At 40.5% G+C, this 12,840-nt stretch overlaps 1 protein-coding gene across 3 annotated transcripts in view; it reads left to right on the plus strand.

Annotated features, from left to right (window-relative positions):
• Window positions 1-12,840, plus strand: part of ARHGEF10 (Rho guanine nucleotide exchange factor 10) — a 122,847-nt gene that overhangs the window by 36,912 nt on the left and 73,095 nt on the right. For all 3 annotated transcript variants that reach the window (XM_029050934.2, XM_029050936.2, XM_029050937.2), the window contains exons 4-8: window positions 776-1,066; window positions 6,334-6,400; window positions 9,014-9,090; window positions 10,699-10,755; window positions 11,921-12,084. In XM_029050934.2, coding sequence (XP_028906767.1) covers window positions 776-1,066; window positions 6,334-6,400; window positions 9,014-9,090; window positions 10,699-10,755; window positions 11,921-12,084 — 656 coding nt within the window. The remainder of the gene's footprint in view (window positions 1-775; window positions 1,067-6,333; window positions 6,401-9,013; window positions 9,091-10,698; window positions 10,756-11,920; window positions 12,085-12,840) is intronic.

A 12,840-nucleotide genomic window follows, 5' to 3' on the forward strand; every position in this document is an offset into this window, starting at 1 on the left:
TCCTTTCCTGATCCTACACTATTTCAACCTTCAGGGAAGGGCAGGTGGTGAGTAAAAAACTTATAGCCAAGGAAGTGTGCGTGTGTCCTAACAACCCAGATTGTGTATTGGTACCCTAAACAGCCATCGGTCACCTTGTTCTGCAGGAGTGGCAGGTGGCCATGGTCAGAACATTCATTCATTCATTCAATAGTATTTATTGAGCGCTTACTATGTGCAGAGCACTGTACTAAGCGCTTGGAATGTACAAATCCGCAACAGATAGAGACAGTCTCCGCCCTCTGACGGGCTTACAGTCTAATCGGGGGAGACAAGTTTATAAATACAACTCACATGCCAGTTCCAAGATCAATCTCAGTACTTGACACGTTCACCTCAAACAGGCCTCCGTGGTAATTCTGTTTGTCCTAGATGTAAAACTTGCCTCATGGATTGGCTGTAGAAGACTTTGGTTCATTAGATTGTGGTTCACTGAGAAGCAGCATGGCATAGTGGAAAGAGCACAGGCTGGAGTCAGTAGGTCGTGGGTTCTAATTCTGGCTCCACCACTTCTCCGCTATATGACGTTGGGCAAATCACTTCACTTCTCTGGGCCTCTCTTACCTCATCTATAAAGAGGATTGAGACTGTGAGTCCCATGTGGGACAGGGACTGTATCCAACCTGATTTGCTTATATCCACTCCAGCGCTTAGTACAGTGCCTGGCACAGAGTAAACACTTAACAAATGCCGTTATTGTTAGTCATCGGTCATTTTTTTCCCCACCTCACCTCAGGAGATGAAATCAGACCTGGAACGGAGAGGACACAAGGAGCTGAGACCAGTAGAGCGGTGTTCCCGGCCAAAGTCAATCCATACTCAGTCATAGATATCACCCCAATCCAAGAGATGGAGCAGGCGTTATCACCAGAATCAAATGCTCAGGGTGAAAGTCCAAGCCCAACGGTACCAAGCGGGTATTCCGTCCCTGTGCCTTGCGGCTACGCGGTGCCGTCCAACTTACCCTTGATACTGCCGGCGTACACCAGCCCTGTGATCATCCGCAACGTCTCTGTGGACGAAGAAGGTATTTTTCCTTAGTATTTATGCATTAAGGAAAATAAAATAAGTATTTATCCTTTATTCTTCCCTGTCTAAGCCCTCCTTTCCTCTTCTTCCTGACTTGCTCTCTTTATTCATTCCGCCTCCTAGTGCCACAGCACATATCTGTCCATATCTGTCACTTATTTATTTCTATCAATGTCTGTTTTCCCCCGACTCTAGACTGTAAGCTTATTTTGGGCAGGGAATGTGTCTGTTTACTATTTTATTGTACTCTCCCAAGCGCTTAGTATAGTGCTCTGCACACAATAAGCGCCCTAAACAGTTGAATGAATGAGTTATCAGATGAAAATTTGGATTTAAAAAATTAGTTTTTCTTTTCAGTTTAAAACTAGATTATCATTTTTGAGAAAGTAGATTGAACTACCTTTTTAAATAATCCTGTGCTTATTTTCATTTGGTTAAATATCACATCTGGGATTATTTTCAATGCATGGGTTATTTCTCACCCTAAAGTTTGTATTTGTATGAACCATCGAGGTAGTTTGTTTGAGAAACAATAATTAACACATGATTCCTCATCACTGACAAACTCTGCTAGAGAGGCATTCTGACCTTTTTGATTGTTTTCTGCTTTTTTGGCTTTCAGGGCATCATTGGACAGGGTATTGCCAGGTAGCAGAATTGAGGGGAAGCATTAAATCTTGGGAACCTGATGAAATAGGGATCATGACTACCAACTCTTTTAAATTCCCCCAAGCAATTAGTACAGCGCTCTGCCCACATAGGCACTCGGTTGGTTGAAATATTTCTGCTTACGACTTCCTGAGAATAAACTGGATCAGAAGAGTGACAAGAAGACCAGTTGGTTGGCCAGCAGTTAGGAGAAGGCTTGCATATGAACCTCATTTTCTTCTTTTCCACAATTATAAGGTGTGACTGGTGATACTTATATTCACTTTGGCCAATTGATTACCAAAACACAATCGTATCAATTGAGTGCTTGCTGTGTGCCGAGCACTTTACTAGGTGCTTGGGAGAGTACAAAATATAACCATCTAGCAGACACATTCACTGACCACAACCAGCTTACAGTGGAGAGTCAGCTCATGCCATCCACCCACTTTGCCAAGAATGGAATCCATTTGGAAGCCTCTGGGGGCTGGCGTTCATCGTAAGCTTTAGTGTGGAGCCAGAGGAGTTCTGGAGTCATGGAGTTGACCCAAACTAGCGTTAATTCTCTTGTCAGTAATCTTGAGTGTGAGGGAAGTTTCCAAAATGAAGGGGAAAAATTCCTGAGATGCCAATCATTTTGCATTGGTTGAAAGCTTGAAGACAAGGGTCATGTCTCCTGTTTCATTCATCCATTCATTCATTCGTATTTCTTGACCACTTATTTTGTGCAGAGCACTGTAGTAAGCGTTTGGGAGAGCACTATAAGCAGAAACATTCCCTGACCACAATGAGTTTACAGTCTAGGGGGAGACAGACATTAATATAAATAAATGACAGATATGTGAATAAGTGCTGTGGAGCTGGAAGGGGGGATGAACACAGGGAGCAGAACAAAGGAAGCAGGTCAGGGCGACACAGAAGGGAGTGGGAGAAGAGGAGAGGAGGTCTTAGTCAGGGAAGGCCTCTTGGAGGAGATGGGCCTTCAATAAGACTTTGAAGGAGGGGAGTAGTCATTGTCGGATTTAAGGGGGGAGGGCATTCCAGGCCAGAGGCAGGATGTGGGCCAGGGGTCGGCGAGATAGATGGGATCAAAGAGCAGTGAGAAGGTTAGTTTGCTGACTCAAGTCCTTAGTCTGGTGAGCACAGCACATAGCAACCTTGCTATAAATGTGTTGACTGTGTGACAGCTCTTTTTCTATATTGTCTGCAGGGATTGCTTGCTAGGCAGATAATATCTGGTGAAGAGATAAACTTCTAAAGAGCAAATTAGTGTGCACTCTGAGCTAACTTTTCAGTCTGTGGAACATTGAACAGGTGGAAAAATCTCTTAGAATTTTCCAACCAAAATTGGCAGCATTCCTGGGAATTTTAATTTGATCAGCAGCTCTGTGCTGTTATTCTCTGGACATGAAGTATATGAGCATGCACTAAAAGAATGCAAGGCTAACTGGAAGGTCTGAAGCACTGATAGCTGTGATCAAACATACACATTAATCTTCTTAAAGTGTTATATGTAATTTTTTAATGTATAATGTTTCATAAAACAGAAAAACACAGTCACTTAGTACCATACATATATATATATATATATATATATATATATATATATATATATATATATATATCTGCTCCTTGATGCTTTTCAGGGACTGTTGTCTGGTCCATTCCCTTCCCATTTTTCTCCCAGACTGTCTGCTTTTTATTTTTTTCTCATTAATAATAATAATACTATGTTTGAAGTGCTCAGTATGTGCTGAGTACTGTGCTAAATGTTTGGTAGATCCTAGATAATCCTATCAGACACAGTCCCTGCTCCTCCTGGAAATCATAGTCTAAAAAGGAGAAAGAACAAGTATTTTATCCCCATTTTACAGCTGAGGACACAGCCACTGAGAAGATCATTCGTTCATTTATTCATTCAATCGTATTTATTGAGCGCTTACTGTGTGCAGAGCACTGTACTAAGCACTTGGAAAGTACAACACTGCAAGTTGTTCCTTGCCGAAGGTCACCCAGCAGGCAAGTGGCAAAGTGGTGATTAGGACCCAAATCTCCTGACTTTTCCATTGGGTCTTACTGCTTCCCTTCCTGAGGAAGCTTGGCTAAAATTGTTTCCCCAGGGCTTCAGAAGCAATTGTCATAGCTACTCATGGCCTAGTGGAGAGAGTACAGGCCTATGAGACAGAAGGTCACGGGTTCTAATTCTGACTCTGCCACTTGTCTGCTGTGTGACCCTCAGCAAATCACTGTACTTCTCTTTGCCTCTGTTACCTCTTCTGTAAAATGGGGACTGAGGCTGTGAGCCCCATGTGGGACAGGGCCTGCATTCAACCCGATTTGCTCTTACCCACCCCAGTGCTTAGTACAGTACCTGACACATATAAGCACTTAACAAATACTACAATTATAATTGCCAGTCCTGGATTCGCACAACACTTTCTTTTAGTGCAAAGGAATACTAAACCATTCCTGTTTCCCTATGGTTGTGAACAAGTAGCTGAAGCAGAGAGCAAATATTTGAGACATTTTGAAGAAGAATCAGTGGGAGAGAATGTGGTGTCTGAGAGAATTCCTTGAAGAGTTCGTTTATCCTATTCTCCTCTAGAAGAAACTGGGTGGGAAATGAGTCACTTTCCTGTCTTGTCTTTAAAAAGATAACACAGGATGGCCTGGGTAGTTTTCATCCTAAGGAACAACACATCATAGGAGGAGGCTTCAGTCTACAAATTTCAGGAAGTACATGGGTTGGGTAGGAAAGCTGAAGAATCCATCCTATATGAAAGGAAATTATACTTTGGGTCTGCATAGCAATTGTTTTCACAAATTGTTCGGCCTGCAAGATTTCCCTTGTTTTCCCCCGTATTATCAAAGCCAGGTTTTCTCCCCGCCCTTCCTAACAATCCCACCCCTTTCTACTGGTCCCTATATCAGTAGGCTAAGGAAACGTAAGGGTCCGTCTGTAATACTATACGGTTACACCGTAAATGCCAATTTCTTACAATCCAAATTGAAAATGAATGATAGTAATAATTGTGGTATTTTTCAAACACCTACTATGTGCCAGGCACTGTTCCAAGCACTGGGGTAGATACAAGGTAATCAGGTTGGACACAGTCCCTGTCCCACATGGGGCTCAAAGTCTTAATACCCATTTCACAGATGAGGTAACCGAAACACAGAGAAGTAAAATGACTTGCCCCAGGTCACAGAGTAGACAAGTGGTGGAGCTGGGTTTAGAACCCAGGTCCTTCTGATTCCCAGGATCATGCTCTACCCATTAGGGAACACTGCTTTGACTAGGGAAGGATAATGATGTGACAACTTCCAGAGAGTTGTCAGAAACCACAGCCAGGCACTGAATGGCTCTGAGGAATCCAGCTGTGTGGTTAATGACAACAGTAATATTAATAATACTGATAATAATGATCATTGTGGTATTTAAGTAAACAAAGTCCTGTACTAAGCCTTCAGGTAGAAACCACATAAGCATATTGTACATTGCACATTGACTCTGTTCTATACAGGGTTCCTAGTCTAAGTGGGAGAGGAAACAGGTATTTTATCCCCATTTTACAGATGAGGTAAATGAGCCACAGAGAAGTGATTTGCCCAAGGTCACGCAGCAGGCAAGTGGCAGAATCAGGAGTAGAACACCGGTCTCCTGATTCCCAGGCTCATGCCCTATCCACTAGCCAGGCTGCTGGAGATGGGGCTGCTGGAGAAATTTGGAAGGTAAACTGGGGATTTTAAACTGTGAGGCCCATGTGGGACAGGGGCTGTGTCCAACCTGATCAGCTTGTATCTACCCTAGCACTTAGTACAGTGCTTGGCACATAGTAAGTGCTTAACAAAGACCATAAAAAAGTTTTCAAGGTATGTTGTTTACTATCATGGCTACTCTGAGCTGTTGGGCATTCTCCCACCCTTCTGAACTCTCTCTAAAGTTCAATAAATTTAAGCCCTTTTCTCGCAGGGTAGAAGACAATCTTTAATCCATTTTTATTGTATTTGAAATTGGTCCAATTTGACCATTATTATTCTGGACCTCTTTCTGCTAAGAGCATTTCCAGTCACTCAGTGGCATTTACTGAGGGTTTATTTTGTGCAGAATAGAAAAAAAATGATGGTATTTGTTAAGCACTTACTATGGTCCAGGTACTGTACTAAGCGCTGGGGTGGATACCAAGCAAATCAGGTTGGACCCAGTCCCTTGTCCCATATGGGGCTCACAATCTCAATCCCCATTTTATAGATGAGGTAACTGAGGCATAGAGAAGTGAAGTGACTTGGCCAAGGTCACAAAGCAGATAAGTGGCAGAGCCGGTATTAGAACCCATGACCTTCTGATTCCCAGGCTTGTGCTCTCTATCCACTATGCCGTGACTCAGCACTTGGGAGAAAAAAGAACAATAGAGTTTGTAAACACGATCCGTGTCCACAAGAAATTCCAACGGAATGATTTCGCCAAGTCCCTTAAGATTCCACTTAAAGCCAGTGGTATGGATCCATAAAGAGAAGAGTAAGGAACAAAATTTTCCATTTAAACATTGTGCCTAACTCCTTTGGAATCCTGAATAATTGTGGCTGCAATAATTATACATTCTTCTGACTTCCTAGGGGGAACACAGGAGGTTACTGAAGATGGTCATTGTAATTATTTAAATTCTGATGATCCACAGAACAGGTAAGTGCCAAAGTAGCAATTTGTGGATGTTTTCAGTCAATCAATTATTGAGCATTTACTGTGCACGGAGCACTGGACTAGGAGAGTACAAAACTACAGAGGTTGTTTTTATGGTGTTTAAGTGTTTAGTATGTGTCAACCACTGTTCTGAGCGCTGGGGTAGGAACAGATTTATTAGGTTGGATGCAGTCCCTGTTCCATTTGGGGTTCACATTCTAAGTAGAAGGCACAGAGTTGAAAGACCTGTTCCCTGCCCACAAAGAGCTTGCAGTTTAGACGGGAAGACAGGCATTTAAAATAAAGTACGGATATATACAGGTGCGGTGTGACTATCAAGGGCCTAGGCGATGTGGATTGGGAGAGGGAGTAGGGGAAATGAGGGCTTAGAGAAAGCCCCTTGGAGGACATGGAATTTTAATAAGGCTTTGAAGGTGGATAGAGTGGCGGTCTGTCGGATATGAAGGATGAGAGAGTTCCAGGCCAGAAGGAGGTTGTGGGCAAAGGGAGAGCAGCGAGATACACATGCCCGATGTACAGGGGAGTATGTTGGTGTTAAAGGAGTGAAGTGTGTGGACTGGATTATAGTTGAAAATCATTGAGGTGAGGTAGGATGGGGAGAGCTGACTGCTTTAAAGCCGATGGTAAGGAGTTTCTGTCGGATGCGGAGTTGGATTGTCAGCCAATGGAGGTTTTGGTGGGGGAGGAGACAAAAACTGAACTTTTTTTTTTAGAAAAAATGATCCAGGCAGCGGAATGAAATAAGGACTGTAGTGGGGAGGGACAGGAGTCAGGGAGGTCAACCAGGTGGCTTACGATGTAGTCAAAGCTGGATAAGCAGCGTTACCTATAGGATAGAGGCCGGGCCTGGGAGTCAGAAGGACCTAGATTCTAATGCCGGCTCTGCCACGTGTCTGCTGGGTGACCTTAGGCAAGTCCCATAACTTCTCTGCTGGGCCTCAGTTACCTCATCTTTAAGGTGGGGATTGAGACTTTGAGCCCTGTGTGGGACAGGAATTATGCCCAACCTGCTTTGCTTGTGGAAAGAGCACGGGCTTGGGAGTCACAGGTCATGAGTTAAGCAAATCCCGGCTCTGCCACGTATCAGCTGTGTGACTTTGGGCAAGTCACTTAACTTTTCTGTGCCTCAGTTACCTCATATGTAAAATGGGGATAAAGACTGTGAGCCCCACGTGGGACAACCTGATAACCTTGTGTCTATCCCAGAGCTAAGAACAATGCTTGGCACATAGTAAGTACTTAACAAATACCATTATGATTATCCAACCCAGCGTTTAGTACAGTGCCTGGCTTAAAGTGAGTGCTTAACAGATACCACGATCATTATTACTGTTAGTGCTTGACTCAGAGTGGGAGCAGTTTGGATGGAGAGGAAAGGGCAGATTTAAGCGATATCTTGAAGATGTTACCTATAGGATGTGTTGACAGATCGACTATGTGGATTGAGTAAGAGTGATCAGTCTCACTACGCATCAGAGTCGTCATCCTTCTTTTCCATTCCTGGCATCTTTATGTACGTCTTTCACCTTATTATCTATCTTTGTTCCTTTGACAGTAGAAATTGATTCCATTGTTTTAAATAAATTGCTTTTTTAAGGCTGAAATTTTAAAAAAATGAAATATATTTTAAAATAAGTACCTTTAAGATTAACAAAAGTGTGGCCCTCAATCCAGAAATCACCCAGGGATAAGACTTTTTTCAATCAATTAAATAATTATTTTAGGGAAATAAGACCCTTCCCACATTCCTTTTATTTATGAGGAGCAAAGCACAGACTGGTTTTGGGAAGAGGATAAATCATCAAACTTTTTTAATGGCATAAATAGAAGCAGCCTTGTTTTAAATCATATAAAAGCAAATTTTCGACTACTCTTTTGTTATAATTTTGCACATCAGCTGAAAGCCATTAGGCTGAAGTTTTATTTCAGTGCTTACTATTTCTGCCTAAAGTAGACCCTTAAATAAACACTGTCGATGATGACAGTAGAGTCATCTTTATATTTCCTGTGAGATGCAATCCTTGGGTGTGTTCATCTCTTCTGATTTGTTATTGTACTAATTGTTTTTTATTCACTGAAAACACCCAGGAGATAAAGAAACTAGAATTGGCTTTTTTTCTTGCATGAAGTAATCTCTTCTGCTCATTCCACTCTGGCTTTTAGTGAACTGCTTTTTATGCTTTTTAAGTATGTAAATGAGATTGTCACCATCTCTGTAATTCACCGGGCTTCCCAAATCTGGAGAGTCTCTCCTATTTCCAAATCAACAATGGAAGCAGAGGTTAAGGGAGTTTGGCTTTTTCAGCAGATCACTGACTTCTTTGAGGAGGTAAACAGAGGAAGTAGTGAAACCCATCTGGATGAAATAACATTCTTTGATTTTCTGAGGATTGATCGTGTTCCCAGTATTCACCTGGTGTTGACTTCACAGTGACATCATAACGCTGGTCCTTTGCCGAAATTCCTTGATGGCGAGAGGCCTATGATGTTAGCTACTGTGCTCTTTTAGTGTTGATGGTTCGTAAAGTGAATCTATCAGATTTGGTTTTCACACACTGATTTTTGGTATTTTTGTTTTTGATGATTTTCTTTAAGTGAAGATCGGGTCAATAAAGAAGACAGTGCTCTGGCCAAATGGGTTGCAGATCCTGCCAATACAGCATGGATGGAGAGTAAGTGTCAATTGAGTGGGACCACTGTCTTTTCAGCGTTCGATTCAATGCCCGAAGCAGTGAAAAAATATTTGCAAAGAGTTGGGAATGTCCCCATTGAGTTACCTAATTTGAGACTAATTTAACAACTTAAATGAAAAAAAGCCTTCATTTATCTTCAAAATTTCAATGAATCAGACTGAGCTGGTATAGCATTTGCTGACTACTCTACATGGCTGGTGTCTTTCCTTGAACCTCTACAGTAAGTGGTGCCTCCAAACAAGCCTGGAATCTACGAGCAATTCAAGCCTGCAATTTCTCTGGGTAGCTTTCTTTTTAATCAGTTTATCAGTGGTCGTTATTGTGTGCTTACTATGTGCGGAGAACTGTACTAAGAGCTTGGGACTGTACAGTACCACCAAATCAGATATGTTCCCTGCCCACAATTAATTGACAGTCTAGAGGGGGAGAAAGACATTGATATAAATATATAAGTGATTTATAAATTTCCTTTAAATTATGCACATAAGATATATCCATAAGTACTGTGGGGTTAAGGGTGGAGTGAATATCAAATGCCCCGTTGTTCTTTTTGGAGTAATAATTTAGTATTCCATTAGGGAAACAGGCTTCAAATCGACAAGTTCTGTCTTTCTCAGGACTGAGTCTTCTGATTTGATTCATGTATTTCCTGAGTAGAGAGATTGTTCTCTTACTTTATGTCATTCTCATATCTAAGTTAGTCCTGGCTTATACAACAGAATCCACTATCCATCCTTCTCATAGCTTTGAGTACACACTGTAACTGTCAGCTGAAGTGCTTTTTAGTTTTGAAAAAAAAGCAAATGGTCTTCTCTGATTTATATGCTCCTCAGCCCTGGGTAAATGGCTGGTAAGGTTTGATTTACAAGGAAGAACAATACTCAGTTTCTTGTCTAATTAGTAAGTTAATAAGTCATGAAGGTTTCCTCATGTTTTGTAATTTTAATATCAAAAATACACTAATTAGGTGTCTCTCAAGCGATAGGAAATTAGTGTCCATTTACCGTTCAGGTTTTGATTTTTTGCATCGGTTAACTGATTCCTTTCAAAAATAAATTTCTTGTAAATTCATGCAGAGATGGTAATATTACCTAGCGTATTAATTAGGTGGCTAACCTCTCTTATGTTTCAGAAGCAGTTGCATTGACATCAGTAATTCCTAGGAACTATGTATCATTATTAAGATTTCACTTACTTACCTGAACTCAACTAATCACAGTGTGAAAGCCGCTCTATGGTAAAAATGTATTTTAAAGGATATAAATTTCCCATTATGATGGCTAAAAAAAGAACCCCAATTTCTTCAGTAATATACACCTTCAGTGGTAGGATAGCATTGGCTTTCATGGGAAAAAGATACAGTAAGACCCACATACCAACCAGCATACAAATGCAATTTAGACTTTTTAATGTCAAAAATTCTATAAACTTGATAAAATCTTAGATTTTAGAAAACATTCTGGAATTGGAATGCTCCGTGCATCAGTCTCTATTTGGATATAATGGATGAAATAACATTCTTAGTTACAATGAATCAGTCAAGTATTTTTTTTAATATTTTCCTATTCTTTTCCTTTATTATTTTAGACCCAGAGGAAGTTATATATGATGATGTTCCAAGAGAAAATTCTGACTCAGAACCAGGTTTGAAATTGTCCTGCAACCCAAAGGGAATATTGCTATTTAAAATTCTTTCACCAGACATTTAAAATCCACTGAAGTATACCATAGCAGTTATGTTCACTTCATTTATACAAGGCAGTTTCAGATAATGATGTTTTTTTTTTAAACCAGTAAAAGAACTAACACATTTCAGCAATAGGTACTAGGATGATTGTGATCAGGTGTTAAAGGTTACAGAACAGCAGATGTTTGAGGAAAAAAATATTATTTTATCTTTATGTGAGAAATCTTGCCTTAAATGGTAGTCATCCCCTTGGGATTTTAGATAATAGTGCAAACCTGGGAGAGATTTTCAGGTTCTAGGCCCTGGGATTTGCATTGGGAATTAGTGGATTTCTATCCTATTGCACGATCTCAAGTGGGAAGGGAATAGTTTAGGGAAAAATTCTCAAATTATTGTCTGGGACACAAAGTTGATTTTTGCCCCGAGAGCAGAGAAATCCTTCGCGGTCTCTGACCTCCTGTGTTAAGCATGAATTTCTTCTCTGTAAGCAAGAAGTGAAGGATGTGACAGTTAAGTTACTAGGGAAGGGTCCCATCAAATGTAACATAGTCCTTGAAAGATCCAAGCAGTATTTTGTGCAAAAAGAGCTCAGTTTCAAGAAGTTTGTGCATCAAAACAGCAATTTTCTAGCAACATAACATAGTCAATCTGGACTAAACTTGCCTCCTGTAAGGTGTCTTATGAGAATAACTGGAATTATTCTCAATTTCCTCAAGCCCAGAAGTGGAAAAAATAAGACTCCTCAAGAATCAGCCATGTAGGGATGTCAGCAACATTATTCCCAAGATTCTTCTTTACTGTGTAATTGTCATTTGAGGACTGCATTTGTTCAGGGTCTTAGCCTTGCCTATTACCATCAGACCTTTCAAACCAACTGGTGGTTCTACGGCAAAGATATTTAAGGATTTTCAATATAGCTTATACAGAGTGACTGTAATTTGTTGTTGTCGTTAGGAGGTCTGGTAGTTTTGTTTTCTTAAACATTAGTAACAAGAATTTTCTAGAGTGTTGAAAAATATACGACTCCTACGTACAATTGAATTCTGGTTATGGGACCCACTGAAATGTAACGTAACTGTGAATTTCTGCATTTTCATTGGATTTTGGAATTCCTACTTGCAGAGGAAATGATTTATGATGATGTTGAGAATGGCGAAGGAGGAGGAAATAGCTCTTTGGAATATGGGTGGAGCTCAAGTGAGTTTGAGAGCTATGAAGAACAAAGCGACTCGGAATGTAAAACTGGAATTCCCAGCTCCTTTTTGCGTGGTAGCCACAAAAAACAAGTACGTAGCACAACTCCCCCATCGATATGCTTAAAATGAATTTTAGAAAATTTGATCATGGCATCAACTCCTTTCCACAAATACTCCTTTTTAGAAATCATAAAATAATTTCAGTGATATTTGCAAAAAAATTGTTAACATTCAAATATGATGTTGGAGGTCCATAAATCATTTTTCAAGAGTAAGGAGAGAAAAATATGAGGTTTTATTTGTTGTTGTACTTTTGATTTTATCACAGGGAAAAACCCCCCCAAAATATTTTTAGGTAGTCTGAAAGAACTAAAACTACAAGGTCGCTTGTATAAATCTTTTGTAGAGAGTCACTATTTCATGGAAACAACTTTCTTTGATTTAAATATTTGGCAAGCATCCTGTGGCAGTTTAATGGTGGCAATATCACTTTCCAAATGAATATAGGAGGCATGTTTTCAGAACAGATTAGGTTCCTGTTATTCAGTAACAAATTTTTTCAAGTATTTTTTTCCCCTAATTTTTTATTGAACTTTTTTTTGTTTCCTTAACTTTTTTTTACAGCATTTGTTAAGCGCTTACTATGTGCCAAGCACTGTTCTAAGTGCTGGGATAGATACAAAGTCATCAGGTTGTCCCACGGGGTGCTCACAGTCTTAGTCCTCATTTTACAGATAAGGTCACTGAGGCACAAAGAAGTGAAGTGGCTTGCCCAAGGTCAGAGAGCAGACAAGTGGCGGAGCTGGGATTAGAACCCACGTCCTCTGACTCCCAAGCCTGTGCTCT

This window comes from Ornithorhynchus anatinus, chromosome X1 (assembly GCF_004115215.2).
Source record: "Ornithorhynchus anatinus isolate Pmale09 chromosome X1, mOrnAna1.pri.v4, whole genome shotgun sequence".
In the NCBI taxonomy this organism is placed as follows: Eukaryota; Metazoa; Chordata; class Mammalia; order Monotremata; family Ornithorhynchidae; genus Ornithorhynchus; species Ornithorhynchus anatinus.